This window comes from Furipterus horrens, unplaced genomic scaffold (assembly GCF_987537825.1).
Source record: "Furipterus horrens unplaced genomic scaffold, mFurHor1.1.pri manual_scaffold_2, whole genome shotgun sequence".
Classification (NCBI taxonomy): domain Eukaryota; kingdom Metazoa; phylum Chordata; class Mammalia; order Chiroptera; family Furipteridae; genus Furipterus; species Furipterus horrens.
The window spans coordinates 9,847,460-9,871,222 of NW_028327172.1; the positions used below are offsets into that span (position 1 = coordinate 9,847,460).

At 44.8% G+C, this 23,763-nt stretch overlaps 1 protein-coding gene across 1 annotated transcript; it reads right to left on the reverse strand.

Moving 5' to 3' along the window:
• Positions 1 to 5: 5 nt before the first annotated feature.
• ZDHHC5 (zDHHC palmitoyltransferase 5) lies at positions 6 to 22,093 on the reverse strand. The gene is made up of 12 exons (XM_090261050.1): positions 21,804 to 22,093; positions 17,595 to 17,792; positions 10,660 to 10,781; positions 7,023 to 7,180; positions 6,106 to 6,278; positions 5,841 to 5,943; positions 5,158 to 5,249; positions 4,628 to 4,760; positions 4,034 to 4,157; positions 3,117 to 3,229; positions 1,799 to 2,658; positions 6 to 1,316 (listed from the first exon to the last, which is right to left on the reverse strand). Exons 2-12 carry the CDS (start codon positions 17,696 to 17,698, stop codon positions 1,151 to 1,153), a joined length of 2,148 nt encoding a protein of 715 aa, XP_090117176.1. The 5' UTR covers positions 17,699 to 17,792; positions 21,804 to 22,093; the 3' UTR covers positions 6 to 1,150.
• Between the last annotated feature and the right edge of the window lie 1,670 nt (positions 22,094 to 23,763).

Here is a 23,763-nt window from a genome sequence, read left to right on the forward strand (position 1 = left end):
GCTGGTTAGATCAGGATTTGTTTTATTCCTTGTTGGTTTAAAATGGCTAATCAGAATAAAAAATAAAAGGGCCTCTATTTAGAGGCTGGGGTCTCCTCTATTTAGAGGTTAGAACCCAGGTATCCCCTCTACCCAGCACCATATTGAGGTGGGCTGAGGGGTAACCCCCAAGGGACAACTGGAGGGGCCTAGGCCTAACACTCCTTTTTCTCTATCCCCAGTTTTTGGCATGTGATGAAAAATATTGCTTTTTGGATTCTTCTCTCCTGGCCTTGGATTTTAAAATTGTAACTGTGAGATGGGGGAAGGGTTTGAGAGGCTAATTGAAGAAGCCCACCCTAATCCCTCTGCCCCAAGAAAAGGGACTGTTACTGGATTGTTTCTGGGGCTTGGCCAAACTTTTCCTGATCTTCCCACCACCAAAAAAACCATGGGGCTGTGACCCCCTTCCTGGGGAAACTTAAGTGCCAATGAGCCTAGAAAACTAACTCTCCTTTCCCTCCTCTGACCAAGACCTCAGACTCTCCTCTCCCCGTTTTCTTTCCTGATCACTTAGCACTAACAACAGGGGTGCTATTTTCTTCATTGTAATGGACAAAAGAGGGAACCCTGGGCAAAAGGAAGACTTCTAGCCACGTTTCCTCTTTTCCTGCTGGTCTGAGGAATGGGAAGAGTAAGATCCCCCTCCTTAAACATATCCCTCCCTCATTTTCCCATCCCAGGATAGATATATAATTTCTTTGATATTTATAATATATATATATATATATATATGTACACATACACCTGGTAACGCAAAAGAGGAAAAAAATAGAATCCGTAACAATAATAAAAAAAATTATTTCTGGTTTAAAAATGATCTGGTTCCCTCCAGGGCGAGCAATTGCACAAGTGTCCACTGAGTCTGGTCCAGGGGTTAAGGAAGGGAAAGTCTTAAAAGGTAAAGGGGGTTGCTACCCCAGTCTCAGGGCCCCAACTCTCCGACTCCACAACCCCAATGCATTTTATAAAACGCTCCTCGTTCTCTTGGAATCAGTGGTTTAAAAAATGTCCATGCGGGGGAGGGGAGCCCCTTGAGGAAGGAAGGTGGCCAACTGGGGGGCCCTTTGGTGTAGGCGCAGAGGTGTGTGGGAGGGGAGGTGCCGAAGGCTCACACCGAAATCTCATAGGTGGTGCCACCTACTCCTGACACCTTCTTGACTCCTCCCCTTGTGGGGCTGCTGAGAGGTGGCTGGCCTGGGCCAGGGGAAGCTGAGCCTATACTCTTGGGCTGCCCATTGGATTTGCTGTAGGCGGTCTTGAGCTGTACTTCATCTCTGGAAAGGAAAGAAGAGAGAGGTGTCAGGAAATGGGACACAAAACAGAAAAAGAGTTTAAATTTTTTTAAAAGATGTACTTTTCTACATACATACATTTTTTTAGTGTGATGGACAATTTTTTTAATTAAATGGTTTACACTCAGTACATATAGTTTCTTACCCAAACTTTCCCTTTTGTCTTACTGCCCTGCTTGAAACAAGCCTGACTTCCTATCTCCTATTTACTCCTCCTAACAGTAGCTATCTTGTATGTTTATTCTCAAATAACTTTAGGAAGAAAGGATTAAGAAAAGGTGCAGTTTGTTAACAGGAATGGCCCATGAAGGCAGCTGGAGAAAAATGAAAATGAAGAGCTATCCATAAGGCAGGAAAAGCCTGGGTCCATTTCACTACAATGTACAGAGGCAGCCCTGGTACCTTCTGCAGGGCAGGATGCTAACTTTTAAGTCCACTGAGGGCCAGGATGGATTAATACTTACTTGGGTGTCAGTAACGGCTGCAAGGCCACTTCCTCCGTCTCAGAGACACCAGGTGGGGCTTTTTGGCTGCTGTAGGACATAGATCGGCCCAGGTATGGGGCAATTGGGCCTGGTTCAGGGGACCCTAGTCCCCGGCCTCTTAGCCCATCTGGCTTGCCAAAACGGGGGGCAGCTGGGCGTCCCAGTGGAGTCTTGCCCAAGGGTGATCTCTTCGAATCATCTGAGGAAGAACTAGTACGAGGAGCATGGCCTGAGCCTGGTGTTGACTGAATGCCTGAGTCCCCCAAGCCTGGTTCTTCCTCACGGCCTGGGAGTGGAGGTGACTGGCATAGCAGCTTCTCTCGTTCCTGGAGGGAGGCCACAATATGGCGCGACAGGTTGTCGTACCGGACTGGTGAGGGCTCTCGGTGTGCTGGGCCGCTTGGCACCAAATGTGGGTGCCTCTCGGCTTCCCGTTGCTGGGCTAGCCGGGCTGACAGGAAGGGAGAGGTGTAGCCTAAAGGTGGGTCTGGCTCAGGCCCTGCCTGCACTGACTCAAAATCAGGGCTGTCCGAAGGAGTGAGCAGGCTGTCATACGATAGGCTTCCATTGCGCGTCTGGTTGGCCAGGCTCTTATAGGAGGTGGAGGTTGTGCCTTCTGAACGAATGGACTGCAACTGGCCCAGCTCAAAGCCTGTGCCCTGGGCTGACTTGAGGCTGGAGGAGCGTGAGCCACTGGACAGCGGATCGAAGTGAAAACTTTTGCCAAAAGTGGGAGAACGAAAGCTCTCTGGCTCCAAGCTGGGCTCTGAGCGGTAGCTGGGATGTCGGCTGCTCTCTGCAATTGAGGTTGGCTCCTTCAAGCTGTCACCACGACTCAACTGGGGGAGAAAGTAAAGCAGGTTCTTAGTGCTGCTCCTCATGTGACAGATACTAGGTCCTAGAGCTGAAGGAGTCCATCAAAAGCAGGACTTGATATATGTCAACGATGTTTAGACCATTTTACATGCATTCTCTTGTTTGATCCCTAAAGCAAATCTATAGTTGGAACAAATTTACCCCATTTTAAGATGCAAAAAAATAAGGTTAAGTAACTTGCCTGTGGTGAGTTTTGAATTCAGGTATTACACTTAACCAGTGCTTTTATCTATTATGCTCTGTTGCCCCTTTAATAAAGTAACACTATCAAGGAGATTCAATCCCACTAACACCAACAATTAGTAAAATGCCTTTGATTTTCTTTTCTTCCCCCTGTCTCTTCCTTCCCTTCTCCCAATCTTCTTTTTCCCAGAACAGTTGGCATACATCACAACCCTACTCCTTAGAGAGAACTCAGTACCTTGGCGCTGGAGGAATGAGGCATGGCGGCTGATGTGCTGCTGCTACTGTAGCCTGGCCGATACTTGTACATGGTAGGTGTGGGGGGGCTGTCCTTGCCCAAAAGGCTGCTATCTGCAAGAAAAAAGGCCCAGGGCCACCACTTTATAAGCTGCTTTCTTAACCTGGCTAGAGTTCCTTCAAGTACAAGAAGAACAAGGTAGGAATAGATATACCTAGCCAAGGGCAAGTCCTGGGAACATGATTTTGCTGAAATCAAGACTCAAGGCTCCTATCAGCCTAGAACTCAGAGTGGAGAATGGACCAAACAAGTCTAGGATGCTCTCTGATCTGCCTAGAGCTGAGAGTTCCTCCACAAATGTCCCATTCACTGGCAATAGTTAAGTGGCATCCCCTTACCCCCAATGTCCAAAGTAGTGGCTCAAGCCCTGACCAGGTAGCTCAGTTAAGAACATCATCCCATATGCAAAAGTTGCAGATTCAATCCCATCAGGTCACATATAAGAAGCAACCAATGGTCCTAGCTGGTGTGGCTCAGTGGATTGAGTGCCAGCCCATGAACCAAAATGTTGCCATTTCAATGCCTGGTCAGGGCACATGCCTGGGTTGCAGGCCAGGTCCCCAGTGCCCGAGGGTATGCAAGAGGCAACCGATCGATGTTTCACACATGGATGTTTCTCCCCCTCTCTCCCTCCCTTCCTCTCTCTGAAAATAAAAAATAAATAAATCTTTAAAAATAAGCAACGAATGAATATAGATAGGTGGAAAAACAAATGGATGTTTCTCTCTTCCTCAAAAAAAAGGTAGTTCAAGTGCCACCTCTTAGGTGTTCTCAGCCACAACACAAGCATTATCTCCTAGTCCTTGCCTGTCTTCTCTACAGTTCAGTCACCTACTTACTCCTGCTGCTGTCCTTACCCTCATTAGTAGCCAGGTTGAGGTGTGTTCGTAGCCCCGTGTAACGGCTCAGGTCCGGCTTAGGAGGAGGTGGAGGTTCAGCATCTGCAGACTGGCTCTCTGTAATCTCCAAGCTTCCCTTAGACTGGATAAAGAAGGGAAAAGCAGATCTGGAGAACTGAGCATTAGGCAACTCAAAGTATTACCCTGGTAATGGAGGGGCGCTGGAGAGTCAATGATCAAATATTTCTATCTAAACTGGGACTGGCAGACAAGGGACAGGAGTCAGTTTGAGAATGATACTGGATAAAGAAAACTTTTCAGTAAGCGTTTCATCCTGTCACTTATTTATTCATTTTCACCATTATTTCTTGAGCTCCAATCACCTGTAAGCTGCCATGTTAAATCCAATGAAGACACAAAAAAGAATGGACTCAGTTTCTAATGTCAATGAACTTACAATGTAATGTAGAAAAGAAGATATGTATTTAAATAACTTTAACACAAATCAGAAAGTGATAAAGTCTATAAGAGATGTAAACTAAAAGCATGTTTCTATCTCTGCCAGGAGTGAGAGTCTCCAAGTTACCTAGCTTTGCTCCCCTAATTCCTCACCTTACTTCTCCTTAGCTCTCCCTGGATGCCATTGTCCATGATCTTCACAGTTATCTGCCCATCTGACACTTCTGGTCGAAGGAAGGGAGGTCGGATTACAATGGTCTTCTCTTTCTTTGGTCTCCCCAAATACCTGAGTGTTGAGTGAAAGGGCTTTCATTCAGTCATTCCAATGTATCTACTGGTTGCCTACCTTGTTTAAAGCATTTTTTACACAAGAAACAGTCTTACCTAGCCAGTAAAAAGATCAGCACTGAACTGATTTCTTTGTTTCCATGAAGAATTGCAGCAAGACTAGGCCTCAGATACCTAGTTCAAGGCACTCCAGAGTAAATCTAACCCTCAGCTCTCCGAAAACAGTAACCATAATACTTGATGTCTATCAAATGAACTCACAGGGTCCACTAAAGGATGGTATGTCTTTCCCATGCAGGCATTATCTTTCTAAGAGAACCCTTCCTAAAGGCAGTCTCCCACCAGACTTCCCCCATACCAGAAGGAGCCCAAAGGAGACGAAGTGGTAGATATACCTGGGTGCTGGGGAACTGCAGAGTACACGGCTGACGTTGTTACAGCAGCCATTGGTAAAGGGGTTCACACCTCCCCGGAATTTACCCGTAACCTAGAGGGAAGGAGAAAGGGCCAGATCAGTTAGACAATGGGACCCTGACTTCCAAAGACCAAAACACAAACCAATGACAAATTACTGTGTACCTACCATCTAGGAAATACAAAAAAAAAAAAAAAAAGGTAACACAATCCTGCCATCAAGAAGCTTATACCTGTGATGGCTAAGAAGGGCAACTCTACAGTCAGTGTCCTCTCAGTTAAAATCCTAGATCTTCCTCACCATAGCTATCTCACCCTAAACCTCAGTTTCCTCGTGTAAAAGGGGGATGAATAGCTCTCTGAATACTGAAAACTAATATACAAAAGAGCAAGCAAGTACGGTTAGCTATTACTAAATGCACAAAAATAATTGTCTTTAAGCGGCACTATAAATTTCTTGGGGGTTGGCCCAGGTCTTTTATTAAGTTTTTCTAAGCTCAGAGCCCAAATTGTCCAGGATAAGTGGGCATTCTATAAATGTCTGTTAACTAAGAGAGGGCTTCTGCTCTCATGCTTAACATGAGGAACTTGGACACCTCCTCATAAAAAATATTCTTTGGGTATCCACTTGTTCAAGTATAGGTTACATCAGTTCTTTCTGTACCTGTTCATTGGTTGTGCGTCCCCTAGCCACCAGCACCACGTGAAATCCCGTGAGGCCAGCTACAGGGATGAAGAATAAGCCAGCCACACACATCACTGCCATTCTGAAGCCAAACAGTCAAGGAGAACAGAGCAACGTGATCTCACCTTCCCCGGTCCGTACTGCAGCCCTCTTCGCCCTCTTCCCTCGAGTCTCACTACCATAGGGATCTACCATCCTCATTCTTCCCCCTCCCAATCCCACAACCCACAGCCTTGAAGGATACGTGACAGCCGTGCAGACCCCTGAGAGTTCCTCCATGTGGTAGAGGACATAAAGGAGGCCAAAGCCAAACACACCCATAATGTGCGCTGTCAAGGAAAGGAGGAAGAGGAAGAAATAACGGTAGTTCCGGCGACCAATACAGTTGTTCACCCAGGGGCAGTGATGATCAAATTCCTAAGGGCAAAAGGAGAGACTGAGAGGCATCCTTGGACAACAGCACTAGATCACTTTTCAGTCAAGAAGACAAACAAATGAAAGAACTTAAAGTGTTTTTAGTAATCTGATCATGTTCATCCTTTAGCTGCAAAATTAAAAACAGACTCATGCAGTTTATCTTGCTCTATCAGTCTGTAAAGACGACCTTCCAGAGGTTGATGATCAAAGGCCAAGGTTGCCTCTCAAAGTTTATCCTATGTGACCAAGGAACTCTGAAAGGGAAGAATGTCAGAGGCTTTGCAAAAACATCAAGTCATAAGAAAAGAGGCTTGGAAGGAAAACCTGGCAGGCAAATGCTTACAGTTAAGTAAAAACTGATCAGAAATAGTCAAAAAGAAAAGCAAGGAATGCAGAAGGACAGGCAGGAAGAGAAACAGAACTAAAATTTAAATGCAACAGCATGATGTTGTAGACGCAAGGGATAACTTGACAGACAAGCAGGAAGATGAGCCGAGGGAAGGAAGGCTAGAGCTATGAATCCTGGGGCTGGGAAAGCCTATGGTCACTTGGGGCTCCTCCTGCAACAGAATGTTTATGCTCTGCCTCTCGTGTACATCTCTGCTAGCACTCTTTGACAGAGCTGACACACAGCCCAGGGGGTCCGTCAGGCCTGTATGTCACGCACAGGACGCAATTCTTACTCTATGAGTAGGAGAAAAACTTAGGTTAAGCATCAAGTCTTACCCCACTCAGGGTTCTTACCTCCACACAATTGTCACAGACACTGCAGTGGGAACATCGAGGAGGACGGTAGAAGCGGCAGGTGGCACACCATTTCATGCGCACCTGGATGCCCTTGATTTCCACTGTTTTGTAAAGGGGAGCTCGGAAGTCATCTTCCTTATCCTCATCCTCCTCAGCTGCAGGGAAGACGTCAGTTAAGCCACTGTGTCAGAACTGTACTAAGCACTAGGGATACCATGATATTTAATCTGCCTTCGAGGAATTCAAACTAATGGGGCAGAGACTAGGAACTAGTCACTCTAATACTGTGAGATCAACTCTATATATAACACTACGGGAACACAAATGAGGAGGCAATTTATTCTGCACTGGGAAAGGAGGTTCAAGAGAATATGACTCAGAGGTGGTTGAGATATGGGTACACTGACACTCATTTACATATTACGAATCTATTTAAGAAGTAATTTACATATCAAAGCACACATATATAATGAGTTTGCATAATAGTTCAATATCTACAAGAGCAGGACTGAACTGTAAAAACCCAAGAGAGGACCAAACATCAGTCTTTTTTCCTATGCACAAAGCCCTTGCCCAGAAGATCTTCCTCCACTCCATTAATTTCACATACATATGCATTTGGTATTGTTTCTTGGCTCAAGACATTCTCTTTACCTGAATGCCCTTTCTATTTTCAGCTATTAAAAACCCACCAACCCATTTCAAAATTTATAGGACATTATTTGCCTTCTCATCTACAGTGTACAATTTTTAATTTTTTATTAATCTAGAAAAACATGTGGGAAGAAAAAATTAAGTGAGCAGCAGTGTAAGGGTCAAAAATTAAATTTTCCAATTTTACTGACTTGAGAGGAATGCTTACAATGTAAGTGAAAAAAATGTATGGTAAAGAACTATACACACAAAAAGATCCCACCTTAAGAATAAAAATAAAAATACACACACCTATGTATTATATTGTAACTATCAGTCTTCAAATACTGAAGGAAATATAAACAATAGTTATCTGCGGGCTGTGAAATTACAGGTGATCACTGTCTTATTTTTATTTTCTATACAATGAATATTTTTTTAAAAGGTTTTTCTTTTAAAAGACAAAAATTCAAATGCTACTTATTCTGAAATTTCTGATCTTTCCACACCGTCATCTACCAGAGTGAGATCATTCTCTTTTAAAGTACTATATAGTTCTTTGATTACTCTTATAACTTATTCATATAAATGTCTTTCCTATCTTCCCTTCTCAACTGAGCTATTTTGAAAGCTTTTAAAAAAATCACCCCAAAGGACCACATTGCCTTCTTCCATCTAGAGAAGCAATTTTCAACCTTTTTGCTCTCACGGCACACATAAACTAATTACTAAAATTCTGCAGCACACCGAAGAATATATTTTTGCCAATCTGACAAAGAAAAAAAAACGTAGGTATAATTTTGATTCATTTACACCAGATGGCTATTGTGCTGGCTGTTATCATTTTTCATTTGACAATCTAAGGGAAAAGAGGTCAGCACCCCCAACTAAGTCAGGTACTTCACATTTTAAAAATTATTGTGGCGCAGCGGTTGAAAATCGCTGATATAAATATTTGATAGAACGCTAAAGGCTTATTAAGACAGCCCTATTTGTCTTTAGATACTCAAAGTTCCTTTCATTCACCTGACCTTTGAAACAAGTCAAAAATGAAGCTGTGACATGAGCTTTTTTGAGCACAATGAAGTTCAGAAATTTCTCATCTTACCAAAGTTGCCATCCCAAGCTACTGTTTCCCTCTTACATGGTAACTTCACATCTGAGAGAAAAACTAGATGTCTCTATCAATTTCTTTCCTTCTACCTCTTCGCCTACCAATGATGGTTCCTGCGCTCCCCTCCTGCCCCAGAAACGGCCTCCTCCTCCTGTGAGACCCTTCCAGTGGGCACGGGATCTCGTCCCCTCCCTAACTCTCCTATTGTCCCTTCTTCCCTTTCAGCTTCTCTCTCTTCTCTGGTTCCAGCTCCTCAGTCTACCAACATGCTAAGTCTTCTGTATTGTAAAAAAAAAAAAAAAAGAAAAACATCACCAAAAAAAACCCCCCTCTCTCATATTTTATCTTTTGCCTTCTTTGCGTCACTTCTTGAAATAGGAATCATAATACTCATTGCCTGTTCTTCCCCATTTTATAAACACTGCCTACCAAACCATTACAATTTTGGTAATTTAACTGTATCTCTCCCATATACATACATAAATGCACTATTAAAAACTATTCTCGTTCAGATCACTAATTTCTTCGTTACCAAAGACAATGGGGAATTTTGAGTTTCCATACTATTGAGTCCATTTTCTGATTCCGCTAACCATCAGCTCCTTCATGAACTTTCCTGGGCTCCCACTTTGCCCAGTGTGTCCTCCTACTAACCTTTCTTGCTCAATCCCCCTTCGTTGGCTCCTCCTCCGCCTCTTCTCCTTATTAAATGTCAGGGCTGGTCAGGTCAGTGCTAGTTCTTTCCTAATCTCCTTCTCCTTTCTCTAGACAATCTCACTCCTGTTGCTTCAAATAGCGCCTGGCTAAGGACTTGGAGACCTTGGTTTTGGAGTCTGACTACTCAGTTGCGCACTAGGTAACTCTACCTAAATGACCCATAAGGATCTCAAATCCAACATGTTGGAGATGTTCTGTCTTCCCTCCAAACCCGTTCCACATTCCTATAGCTTGTGTCTCGGTTTATAAAAATCAGCATCAAACTTACCTCCCAAGTTAGGAACTTTGGAACTATCCTAGACAATTTCTTTACCCTCTCGCTCTCCCCCAGTAAGCAACTGGTCATGAAACATTCTGTTGAGTCTACTCTGAAAAACCTATGAATCCAGCCTTGAATTCAAGTTCTCATCTGGTTTGCATTATTCTAATAGCCTCCCAAATGGTATCTGTACATTCTTACGAGAATTATTTTTGTAAAATGAAATCTGGTCCTGTGATTCCTCCAATTAAAGACCTCTTACTCTACTTAATTTAGCATATAAAATCATCCACAATTTGGCTCGGAGTTTTCCTTTTACCTCTTCCTGCCCCGCCAGGAACTCTCATCTTCTGCCTCTGCCTGAGGTCAGCGTTTCACAGCTACAAGTTTTGCCTAGAATGCCATTCCCTTCCATCCTCTACTTGGTAAAATCTCTCCTTTAGCAGCATTTCCCAATTTATCTGGGCACATACTAGTGCATACTTTTCTTTTTAAGATTTTATTTATTTAGAGAGGGGAAAAGAGGGAGGAAGAGAGAGAGAAACATTGATGTACAAGAGATATATCAATTGGTTCTCTCTCACGCCCCCAACCAGGCATGCACTCTGACCCGGAATCAAACTGGCTCGCAGGCCAGCACTCACTCCACTGAGTCACACCAGCCAGGGCAGTGCACACTTTTCAAAATATATTCCTACGGAATAGATAACTGAAAATCAAAGAGTTGATTCAAAGTGAATCACATGGTAAGAAGTTACGACATATAGTACTGAAGGCCCTGGCCTGCTTTTCCTCATTAGACTATAAAAATATCCCCAAAACCTTAGGACTCTTAAGACCCAGGACCTAATGTATATCCAAAATATTTTTCAAAGGTAGTAAGCAACTTCCAAAAGAGAAGGAAATCTTACCTCGAGGGAAAATCCCTGGGTCCATAAAGGTGGCCATGCTGAAGTTGGCCAGCACAAAGAGAAAAACAAGCGCATTGTAGACGGGCACCGCAGGTGACACGTAGAGGCTCAGTCCCGGACAGCTGCGCGGATAAGAAAGAAAGTGAGGGCTGCCTCTGACGCTTCGGACACCAGCCATACAAAGGGCTATAAAGATTCAGCCCCCACACCTATATTTAAATCTTGTGTGGTCCACTTCTGCTGTCTCAAATTATTTAATACTTACCAACAAATGGGTCTAGTTTCCCACAGAAATGTTCATTTTACATCAAGGTTCAAGATTCTGAATCTCTCTACCATTAACCCCTTGCAATAAGGTCTGTGTTCTTCATTCTTTCTTCCCTGGTAGATCTTTCTACATGTTTTAGAATCTGTTCTTATCTACTTTTTAACAAGGCACAAGAATTAAGGATTGAGTATGTAACTGATACCAGCCATACTCCCTTCTCTGGAGCGGCCTGAGGCTTCTGGATCCCAGCCATGCCCCAGTGACCTATACCTTGGCCCAAAGCACAGGATACCACCTGCCTCTCTGGCGCTCACTCCCTCTGGGTTTGCCACTCTCAGTTGCCTTAAGTTTCTTCACTGCGCCAGATATTTTTGAGAGTTTTATTCAACTAGAGGCTAGTTCTCAAGGTGAAAAAAAAAAAACAAAAAACCACAACACTCAGCTATGGGTGGGTATCAAATCACAGAACTAGACCCCTTGAGGTCTATAAATGAAGCAGAAGACTGGGAAGGAAAAAAGAAATCAGACTGAAGCACTCGAAATTCTGTAGGAAAAAGAAACTGGCCAAATATAGCCAATATTCCACAGGGTCCCAATCAAGAGATATGCTCTAGATAACTTTTCTTGGACGAAGGCAAGAGTGCCCCAGGCCAGGATCCCACTCGGTTTCTGTCGGGATACGAGCCTATGAGGGATGCTGCAGGTGCTCGACCGCTCTCGGACGACATCCTGGGAGCTGGCGGTTTCAGAACACAGATGTGCAGCAGCTGGTCAGTATTAGCAAAGGCCCTCTCGCTCCTGTCTGGGCTCAGGAAGAACTTCCCATTCCAAGACAGTGGCTAAATACCCTAATCTGCTTTGTGGCTGAGAACTTAATCTCCAGAATTAGGACAGCATCTGTCTTTGTCCCCTTTATCTAGACCAGTCAGAAGGAAAGGAAGAGTTCACTGAAGGAAAGGAAGAAGGGGCCAGGAGGACAAGACAGCATGAGTCTGGAGAATTCATCCACAGCAGTCCTGGATTCTGTTGTGATGTGAGTCCACCAAAGGAAAAAGCGCAGCCCTGAATAGTGATTCAAGACAGTAACTGAGCTCCTTAATGAAATATAAACTAATGATAAGAGACAAAGGTGATTGTTACAAAGCATCTCCTAAGTCTTGACCACCACTATTGTAAGCAAATATTATGTGCAAGGATTTTTAGACAGTTAATATCAACTCTCTGCTTCTCCCAATAGGTCAGTACGTAAAATCGGAAGATAAGATAACAAAGTTAGAGTCAAGGCACTGATTTTAAGTGTAAACACAGGCCTTCTATCACAGCCTGGGTTTATTCCATCAAGGTGTCTTATGGAAGCCTCTTCCTCTGGGGGTTCTTTGGTTCAGAGAAGATGTCCCCCTACCTTGGCAGGGTTTGGGACGAACTACAAGCAGGAACGGAGTCCTTACACAGCCCCACCTAAAGCCTGGCTTCCTAAGCTCCTGAGGAGGGAGAGAGAGAGAAACTGAAAACCAGTCATCCAGGTTGGAGCCCCTCCCTAGCACTTAGCTGTCACTTCAATTTCCGCCTGGGAAAGAAGAGAAAGGGTGACTCACTTGACTCCTACAGCCTGGGAAGATCATTAGAAAAGAAAAAGAAATTAAATCCTTAGAACACTGAGTTACCATGATTTAAAAGTCTCATTCCTTAGAATTGGCCATTATGGCTACTGTGGCAGCCTCATGAGCTTCTGAAAAAATAAGGGGGAACTTAGTTTCCCGGGGAAACTAAGGTGAATCGCAACGAGACATCAGCCCCCTCGCAGGCCCAAATGTCAGATGTTCTGACCCCATTCTTCCTTCAGTTTCTGGACTTCCAAACAAAGCAAATCACACAATTCCTTCTGTATCCTGCCAAACACCTACCCTGGGATAATGAACTTTACCCCTACAACCTTCTTGATATCAACTTATCCTAATTAAAGTGTGAAATCCTAGAATCAAGTTCCAGTATCTGCTGCCAAAATAAAGCCTGCCCCAGAATAGCAGTTTCTAGAAATGCTACAAATACTGCCATTTGCTCCTAGATTCAAATCGGACCCACTGCTTCCAACCTGAACACTCTAGCTGAGGGAGCACCCTACCAAGGAGAGACATGTGTGAACAGAGCCTGTTCCTGCCATATCCCACATTCTGTTTGGCTTGGGAGAGGCTTGCTGTTGCTATAGTATTTTGTCAGATTCCTAGGTGACCACCCCAAGTAGCCTGTCTGAATCTGTTGCCTTTGATGGAAGGAGGTGAGGCTTGAGCTGAGAGTTGTTGGGGCTCGTCCTCAGCCTATAGCAATAATCATAAAGCTCCAAAGCATAGGGAGTGGCCATAGCCCAGAAGGCTGGCTGACTGACTCACGATGAAACTCCCAGACCTATACCATCTCAGAAAAAACAAGTTCTTCTCCCCACCCATTCAGCCCTCCTGTTTTCAGGCCAAATAAAATGGGGAGAGTAGGCTTCAATACCCATACTCTTGAAAATCTGCTTCCTAATCCTAACACTTCCTATTATATAAATGGTTCGATTCCTGGTACAAAAACAAAGTAGGAGTCAAGAAGATTTGGATTTTAATACTCTCTCAATCAATATTTTGCTAGGTAACCTTAGGGGTCCACAAAAAAACCCACGTTCATTACTTCAACTACTAATACAGATTTGAGAATGAAAAACACAATGTTTGAGAAGATCTTAGGATTCTATTTAAATCAACTGGCTTGATACTGGGCATTTACTGGATCTTTTAAGATCCACGCATAAAAAAAACATTACTAACTACTGCCATCATCATTAATTATCATTCCAAGTCCACCTCCGTCCTTAATTCTACTTCCCTATCTGAAGTACTGGAGATTCAAGAACACTTGAAACATAGGCACTACACTTCTAAAGAACAGGTCTATGCATTCCACCCATGCCTAGCACATAGTTTGAGTGTATGACTAGTGTTCCTTGTTAATGAGGAAAAGCTGGAATGAATACCCCACTTCTTGGCCCTGGGCATCCTCAAGATTCCACAGGAAAACAGTTTCTCCCCTTATAGGTGAGTAAGTTTCTCTTAAAACACTTCGTTTGTGGTGCACCTGTAACCCAGATTCTCAAGCAACTCAGTGCAACACCCAGGACCTGGGCATTTATTCCTGGATGAGAAAACAACGTAGGGAAGGAAAAGGAACAACCGCTGTTCAATCGATGCCCTAAATCACAAGACTGCTCCCCCTCAAATCAGGTGCTAGCACCTCCGCAGTCATGAAAAAAGGCCCCAAGGGAGAGTCACTCAGGTTGCCCAACTCTCTGGGTTAAAAGGGTTGGGAGGGGCCAGAGGGAGAAACCAAGAGGAAGAAAGCTCTTTCTTGGATGGGACACTGGGAGTACCATCGACCCTGACTTTGATCCTTCCTGCAGAGGATCACCTGCAGCAGAGATTTACACCCACTGCCCTACCTACCAACTTTAAAAATAAACAAAATGAGATACTGGTTGACTTCACTCACAGTTCAAGGTGACTTTAGAGGATATGATTCAATGATTTATTTCAAATGGTACTGCCAGGAGCCCTAAAAAGGTCTCAAGGGTTGCCAGGAAGACAAAGAGGAGATACCAAGTGGCCAGGCTTCTACACACCAGCCTCACTTGAACCGCACAGCTCCACTCTTATGTCTTATGTACTGGGATTCTAAATAAGATCTAGTTTGAAAAAAGGGTCAAGTTGCCTAAATAAGCTACTCTAGGTCAACTTCCTCATTATAGAGAGGAAGAAACAGGTCACAAAGTTTAACAGGCTTTACCAAAATCAGTCTCCTGCACCCCTCAGAAGTGCTTATTCCTTTGACCTAGCACTGCCACCTTGCCAATCACAAAAAGCAGCTAAACACAGATGAGGATCCAGGCACATTATCTTAAATGCAGAGTCTAATGCCTCACTGGGAGAGGGAGGGTTACTTTAGCACTCTCCTTCCCAAATAATAAAAAGGGGAAAGAATTAAGACATGATCCCCAATAATTCACCTGCTTAGTTTTAATATTGAACAAATTCAGTGAATGAGGGGGATTTGGCTTCTAGAAGAAAGACCTCAGCTGTTCTAGTCAAGTTTCTCTAGGGCAGAAGATCACCATTTTTTGATGACCAAGCCCAACTAATAATTTCTGCTCATAGCTTTCCCTACTTGACAAAGAAACATGGCAGGTAAATTATATCTAATTGGCTGAAGCCTATATGCCTCCACTAATTACATCTGCCAGCTGAAAGAGACTTTTCCTCCTACTCTGTCCTCTAGGTTCCAGAGTAATTCTCACCTGGGGCGTAAACAGATATAAGAACAGATAGTTGTAGCCTCATGAAGAGAACAGGAGGATGAGAGTAGTCACAGTGAGGGCCCCAAATAGAAACTGATTCACAGAAGGCCTTCCTCTTGTTTCTCTATTAAAATCATAAATTATTTTTTTAGGTTGTATAGTTTTAAACAGGGCTCTCCAAGGAACTGAACCTCAAAAGGGATAGAATGTGTGGGAGAACAGTTTTTGAGAACAGTGGTGCTTCAGCCCAGATATATGCTTGCAGAGGAACTGCTATGGTAGACGGAGAAGACCAGAGGAGAATTTTGGAGGTTCAAAGTTAAGATAAACAGGGTGTTTATGTCTCCACAGGTGGGCAGGAGACCCTAGGGAGGAAAAGAGAAACCGGAAACTGGTCCTGAGGAAAGTGCCAGGGGGAAACTCTCACAATGATTTAAGGCTCCTAACTGGATTAGTGACAGTACTCCCCCAACAGAGTTAACACTGTCCTCCAAAATTCTTTTTCCTAGGGCCCCTACTTTTCTGGCACCAGGGAATGGGAAAGTAGGTTAAACAACTTCAACTATCAGTTGAGAAAATGCCTATGTCAGGACGACAATTTGTGGCGAAACTGGTATAACCAGCCAAGCACTTCCATGTTTCTAGATTAGCAAATCAAGAGCAAGGATTCTGCTTGCCCTGTCTCAAGAATAGATGGATTAAAAGACCACTTCATCCCCTGAATTTACAACTTCCCTAAAGCTTTTGCCCCTTGAAGGAAAACAGAACCTCCCCAACTAAGCAGGCCTAAGGCTGTCCGTTAAAAGTGGTCTTGCACATATCCCTCCTGACACAGTCCCACAGCGGCTACCAGGACACTAAGATCCCATACAACGGTCCCACGGTTAAAATGTTGATTCTACTTGCTGGCCATTAGCAGAAAACAAGTCTGACTCCTTAAGGCAGTCAATGCATGAAGAAGGGCAGAACCCTGGACATGCTGAGACAAAGATCAGAGGGCAGAGCGCAGAGCAGGGCTGCTCTCCATCCCTGAGGGACTCAGTGGGTATGTTCAGGCTGGAGAGCCGGGGGCCAAGGAATCTATGACTTCTGCTCATTAGGGGAAGACGTGAGAAGTGGGATGACACTCATACCTTAGGGAACCTTAGGTCTTTCCTTATCTAAAAACTAAGTAGAAAACATCACTACTACTTTGCTGACCCATGTTTTTTTAGAATTCCTTTTGGCATAAGCTCAATGTTGGGGATTTCCCTCCCTCCTTTCCCAGATTCAATTCCTGTTCTCTGTTTCCCCCCATAATAGTAACGGCCCCACCCCAGCAATTCCTGCTTCATTCACCACTCAGTGAGTCCAAACTGATTTCATTCCCTACCACTCCATTTTCATCCCCTTCCCAGCAACCTCCCATTGCAAAGCAGCATGTCACAATTAGGTTTAAGCCTAAACAGGAGCAAAGTAAACTCTCCAAAAAATCTACCATGCTGATTGTTTCAAGAGCTACAACTAGAACACCAACTCAGTGACTCGACAGTTTATAAGGCTCAGAAGGCTGGTGGTAGATGTTAACTTATAAAAAGGTAACAGCAAAGACACTTGCCAGGTGGTCGACAGCTAAAATACTGGGGAAAAGGGGGAGAATAAATCACCCACTCTCCTCCAATAACAAGCAGGCGAAGTCTGAATATCCCAAGTGGGTAATCTTTTCATTACCAACTGCTTTTCCTAATGGGACCAGGGAATGGGAGAATGACTGCCATTCCCTTCAGCAGGAACTAATATAAAAGAAGCTTTCTAGGACTCTCTTCCGAAATAAAACTTGACTTCACTTTCACATACCAAGTAACACTAAAAGCCAAAACTCTCTCACTGGAGTATCTTCTAAATCAATTCTGAAATTCTCCAGTACTCTCAGTTCCCACAATCTTAAACTTAACTTCACATATCCAGGGGAAAAGTCACTGCTATCTGAAGAACCTTTCGTCTAGTCTAGTTCTCTTTTCTGTGATTGCTTAAGGTACTTCAAGCCTTTCTGGTGGTTTCCTCCCACTTCCTTCCTAGTTCAGGATCTAATGATGGAGCTGGGTAGGAAAATATGAGCATTTGAGATTCCAGAGGAAGGGAGGCAGAGGAAAATAGAGGATTCAATGGAGTAAAATTTTCAACAAGGCTGAGAGGATAGGTTTTTCCTGACTCTTCCTACCATGTCTCTGGGATCTGGATTTATCTCTGTCAGACATCCACTACCCAGTCACTTGGCTTTGAAGGCAAAACTCAAGAGAAAAAACACCCCACCACATCCCACGGAGCGTGCCCCTCAAATACCAACGCTGGGAGAAAACTCACGTAAAGGCAAAGAAGAGGGTCGTAGCTCCCACTAAGAAGATGGCGGCTGCTGAGACCGGAACATACTTGCTGGGTTTGAATCTCTTTCCAGACTCTGCGGGCATGTTGGAGGTCTGATGGGGGGTCTGCCCTGCCGCATAGCCCAGGCCCACACAACGGCAGAACAGACAAGAAAACGGGATGAGGGCAACAACGGAGCTAAAAGCGGAGGGCACCAGGGAAAGAAAAAAAATTTAAATTATCACCCTTCCCCCTCCCAAATAAAACCGAAGGTCAAAAGAGCTCAAATGAAGGGAAGTACATGGGAGGGGGAAAGGTGATTCTGAAGGATGAATAACAACCTCCCCAGAACGAGGCAGAAGGGGAGGTTAAGAAACACAACTTGCACAGGTAAAACCTGGAGACAAACCGGAGGCTGTACACATGCAAGTGGGTCGCAGGTAAGGAACAGAGGCAGTCAGACAGGTCACGGAATAGCTCCTGGACGGAGATGACTCTCCAAAAGGGAAGAAAGAAAGAAGATCAGGGTAGGGCAGAACACTTCGGGCCAAGAAAAATTCTTCTGAAGAGATACTGTGGTACCTCCGCAACTACCACACTTCCACAAAATGGGAGTGCACCCAAAGAGGTGCGCGCTGTGCTTCTATTTTAATCCACGGAGGAGCCTGGGGCCCCTTTCCAGCTTTAAAGAGAAGCTGTTTTACTTCAGTCCTTATCTCTTTTAGGCAGTTTTCTCAATGCCACCACTCCTACACCTTGACTTCAGGGCTGGTAGTCTGGCGCGTGGTTTAATTTTATTTATTTTCTCTTGATGGCTAAGGCTGGGCAGCGGCTGTTACAAGATTGAGTTGTAAATCCTTTTCTTTGAATGGGGAGGGAAAAGAGAGAGAGAGCAAGCTTGTCTGTCTTCAATCTCTTGTTATTCTCAAGCCCTTTAAGGGCTCCGTTTTCTAGAGAGTTCATGTAAAGCAAAAGGGAAACATAAAATCCCTGAGGCCATGTTCTTTCCAATAAGCAAAAATAAGATGAAGAATCAATTCCGCTCGATGCTTTTTAAAGGGTACTATGGATGAAAGCAAAGTTCCAAAGAGGTCCCTGTTTCCAGGTTAGTCAATGTCTCTGATCTTTCGTCTTCAATCTTGGGCTGTCTGAATGCAGAGTTCAACTGGGTTACAGTGCCTCACCTGGGGAAAAAAATAAAAATAAAAACCAAATATCGTTATCAAAGAAATTCTTTCATGGCATTTCTTAAGAACATCAAGGCTAAAATCCCACAGGCCTTTTGAAAGAAAGATTAGTTTCCACTTCAGTTATGTACATGATGGGCTCTTAATTAGGAAGACAAAGGATCCAGAATCCTTCACTCTCCTAAGTGCTGTACATATTGGAAAGAGAACACGGCTTCACCTGGGCTAAGATTATCAAAGAACTAGTTCTTGTAAGGGGCCCATCTCCCCCGACATAAATAGTAACAAATATCAAAATCTAAAAACAAACAAGGGCACAGCAGTGAAGGGCAGTCCTAGAAAACAGATTTCTCTTTGAATGAAGAGTACTTATTGCTACAATGAAAAGATTAAAAAAAACCTTAAATTAGGACAGTAAGTCTTCTCTCTCTCTCTCTCTCTCTCTCTCTCTCTCTTTCTCATCCTCTATGCTTTTTACTTATGACCCTGCAGCAGCAGCAGCTAGATTTTTGGTCTAGAGTAACACAGGAAAGAACCTGAGTGAGAAACGTTCTTGCACTGAAAGGTGAGATGCCCTCTGAGAGAGACTGTGTCAACCCTAGGGGCTGGTCCTTTTCTTCCCAATTCAACAGTTTTTTTATCCCTACACCGGCCTATTAGGATGTCAACTGAGCCCCACCTTCCCCAGTATGATTAAAAGTAACAATTATTTATGTTGATGATAGTAGCAAAATAACACTAGCCCTTTTGATTTTATAGGATGCTTTTCATCTAGTGATCTCAAAGCACTTAACTCACATTAATGGTGACAGAGTCCCTTATCCCACCCGGTAAAATTGTAGGCTAGAGAATGCCTGAGGCTATTCCACTGAATCACTTAAGCAGCCAAGTTCAGAGCCCAGGAGTTCACAGGAGCCTTTGCTAACACAAACCCTTTCTGTTTCTCATCCACTGAACTACCTGGCCAGTGATGACAACTTGGAATCTACAGCCCAAAAACTTTACTTGTTAGAACTTAAAAATAAAAGTTTTACCATACTCAAGTGCTCTAGTACTTTCCTTAATACCAAAGCCAGAGATTAAAATATTAAAAGCAAAGGAGCCCTCCTTCAAAAGATGCATTGTCTCTCGCTTTTACAAAAGAGCATTTTAGAGGACCAAACAGCAATAGTAGAACGAAGTGAACACTCAAGAGATTACAAAAAACTGTTACCATCCTAAAAAATATAACTCCTCTCTAGCTTCGCTTCTAATTCTACTATTTAACTCCCAGTTTCCTACAGGAATCAAATCCCAACTCTCTGAATGTAACTTTGTTAACAATGAGAAGCCAATTCTTGCTTTGTAGATAGTACTATTAAACTTTCCCCTCAATACCCCAAAGATGAAAGAAAATAGAAAACTGCACTTCTTATATATTTTATGTAGCGCAGGGTATCATTTAGATGGCATGTATTACTTCAGATTATATTTTCTAATAGGAAAAATGTCACATGGGCCACAATACTGCCACAGTAATGCAGGATCATTAAAGACCACGCAATTTCGGGAGTATGACACCGGGAAACAAAAGAGATCAGCACCTGAGAGATTTGGGGGATGTACTCCTACATTAGAAAGGAGAAGACGTAACCTAAGAATTTATTGGGTACAATAAAGATGTACCAAGTCTTAGCAGAAGGATGTGCCGTGGACAGTAAGGATAAGATTGCAGGGTGAGTGTGTTTCATCAGAACCAGCAGTCTGGAGCCATCCCAGTGTAAGAACAGCACGCAAGCATGTGCATGACACAGGCACAGAGTAATCTACGGAATGGAGATATGTGCATACGAAAGAAGCTAGAGAATATAGGGTTTGCAGGCGTTAATAAAGACTTAATGCAAAGAACACTTTAAAAGGGTGAATGGCTACAAACAGTACCACTAACAGCTCAAGTATTGTTTGTTGAAACAAAGAGGTGTAATAGTGTAACAGAGGAAATCTGAATTAATCAAGGTATCATGGAATAATCCATATGTCAAGATATTGGCTGAAGAGTTTAACACGGGTATTATCATATATTGAGATAGCAAAGCACACGGATATATAATTCTTGAAAGCATTAGGTGAGTTTTGAAGAATGGGTGATAATGAACATTCTGAAGTGATTTGATACAGTAGAGAGGGATACTGGGATAAAAGGATACGGATGCGAAGACAAGATCAACCTAGACAAGATGACATGAATCAGGAAGTGAAAAATCCAAGGCAGAGTCAAGGTCTACAATATATATCTGATCCTACACCTCCTTTCATAACTTTAAGTCACTCTCTTATTCCTCATTTCAGTGTCTTCATTAGACCAAGTGGGTAAAACATCTTCCAACTCCCTGTCCCACAAATTCCGATTGGTAAAACATTGGCAAACACATCCGAACACCACTTGTAAAAAGTACAAAGTACTAAAAGCATGGAGCACCCGGCTAGTGGGGGTAAGGAAGCGCACGGACGGGAGAGAACAGGCAACAGGATGAGGCTTGAGCCAAAATAAGTATCGGCAGAGAGGGGCGAGGGACCTGAAACGCAGGGAAGTAAAAGCAGCACAGCACCCAGTCCCCCCGCCCTAAGCTGGGGCAAGAAGAATCGCCGTGTGGGGCAGAGCGGACTGAGACGAAGAGGGGATCGCAGTGGCAGGGCCCACCAGGGCTGCGGGAGACTGCAGAGCCGGGCGGCACAGGGCCGGGGGCGGAAGGGGCGGCGGTTGGGCGTCAGGCGCCGAGGGGCACAGGGGTCCCGAGCTAGAACCAGGCGGCCCGGCACGAACCCCTTCTGAGCCCGGGCGGCGCGGATCCCCGGCCTCTGCCCGCCGTCCGTTTCCGGGGCCGACGGGTCCCGCAGCAGTTGGATGACCCGGCCAGGAGGAGGAATGGGGCCTCAAACCACCTCCCCGTCTTCGGTCCCCCTTCCCTAGAGGTCACTCTCCCCTCCCACCTCACTGGCCCCGCACTTCCGGTTCCGCAGGGGCAGTGTCCTCGGTACTCACCCCCGGAGCGGTTCCCGTCACCGCTGCCGTCGTTATCGCTACCGCCTCTCGTCAGTGCCGTCTGCCCTCTCAGAGGCAGCGCGCGGCCCCCGCACGCTCCACACCCGCCCTGCTCCGCGCGCTCCCGCGCAGCGACGCGCGTCCTCGAGCCGGCGCGCGGCCGTTGCCCTTAGTGCCGGGTCTCGAACCCTTCCAGCGTTCCCATTGGCTCCCTGTCCCGGGCGCGCGCGACGTCTCGCGCTGGGCACGTTTCTCTCATTCATGCAGCTCACGCCGCCGCGCCCGCCCCTGCTCACTCGCCCATTCACCCATAGCCCCCACCCCAACTCCGCTCTAGGGCGTGCGCGCGAACCCCGGCGACCGCAGCGACCTCGCGGTCTGATTGGCTGCAGAAGCACAACGCCATAGCACGCGAGAAAACGAGAGCGCGCACGCAAGGCCGTCGGGTTCCGCAGACGACTGGGAGAAGGGGGGGGGTTGGCGTACTGCGCAGGAGTCAGAAATGGGGAAGTAAGTGGGCAAGTCTTCCTTTTTCCGGCGTCCCACTTTCTATTCCTAGAACTCTTCGGAAGTAAATAGCAGTTACGCATGTGTACTGGAAGACCACAAAAGCAAGCAGCTGCCCTCTCAAATTCGCCAAACCCTCTCCACGTAAGTGTGGTACAGTCAAGACAGTCTTCTAGTGTAACCAATCACCTGTAGAGGCGCCTCCGTCTTCCTGCTTCAGCTCCTTCACTCATTGGCCAACCTTTCGGCGACTAGCCCTCCCCTCCACTTTTTTTTTTATGGCGAAAACTTTATTTAAAAACAATCTTGATGAAGCAGTTCTCGGTCCAGCGTGTTCCATGGGACCAGCAGAATCCCTGGAAAATGGGATGGGCGGGGGCTTGGGACACTAGAAGAGTCCGTGTGGGGCGAAGCTCCTGCCAAAGGCCGGGGTTGAAGAGGACGAGTGGGCCCCAACCTTGGAGCAGCAGCGCCATCGGTGGAAGGAGACGCTCGGAATGCGCGCCGTCTGAATCAGGCGGTAGCAGCCCTTTGGGTTGCGATCCAACTCTTTCCTCCGCTCAATTCCCTTAGTTTCTCACTGTAACCCAAGGAGTTGACGCCGCATCCCTAACCTCGCTAGAAGGAAAAGGTTCTCTAGAAGCTCCTGTTCCTGGCAAGGCGCTCGCCAACTCTACGTAGATCACAGCGCCATACTTTGCCCAAATTAGCGACACACCGCTGTGAACTCTAGAGCATGGCCAGATGTTCTCTTCTTATTTAGCTCGAGGCCATTTCTCTTTTGAAAGCCGCTCTGGCTATTACGTAACAATCTTACCAAAAGGTGATTAACCAGCCACTTCTCCGAAGCCAAGGTTCCTCACCTGTAAAGTGTAATTCTAAATCGTATGGTCTGTCCTTGGGTTTGGTGTCAAATGATGCTAGTTTAATTGTGGTTTGATACTTCAGCACTAGGCAGCAAGAAGAAGGAGAAAGATGTGAGGTGGCATATACATCAGGTTCTAATTTATTGTTGCTAAGGGCTCCGATCCATTTATTGCAACACACTCGAGAGTTCTATTTAATGACTGTGTATTTTAAAAGATATCTTCTAAACCCTTTTTGACCTTATGAAAGGTACAGTTAAGGTATTACTGGAGATAGAATATTTATTTATAGAGGCTTTTCTGTCAGGTTGTCTCCATAGGAAGAAATTGTTTCATTTTTTCTATTACATATTTTTCTTGGATTTTAAGACTTCCTCATATCCCCAGTTTCACAGATTAAGCATCGTTCTTTTCCTTCTGACAGTCTAAGAACGTGTGAATTGTTTTGTCTCTTGGCTCTACAAGGCTAAATGGGAATAAAAATTTGACCTTCCACCATCCAACCACACATTCTAAACTCCCCTGGGACATTCAACTCCCGGATGCCAAACTATTAGCTGGATGAGCACTAACGGTGGCATAATCAC

What these genes read in the sequence shown, in the direction of transcription:
- ZDHHC5 (XM_090261050.1), bottom strand. Translation starts at nt 17,698, where the DNA reads ATGCCCGCAGAGTCTGGAAAGAGATTCAAACCCAGCAAGTATGTTCCG. An exon ending in ACCCTCTTCTTTGCCTTTAC is followed by an intron (nt 10,782 to 17,594) that starts GTGAGTTTTCTC and finishes TTATCCGCGCAG; the next exon opens with CTGTCCGGGACTGAGCCTCT. An exon ending in TCTGTGACAATTGTGTGGAG is followed by an intron (nt 6,279 to 7,022) that starts GTAAGAACCCTG and finishes TTTTGCCCTTAG; the next exon opens with GAATTTGATCATCACTGCCC.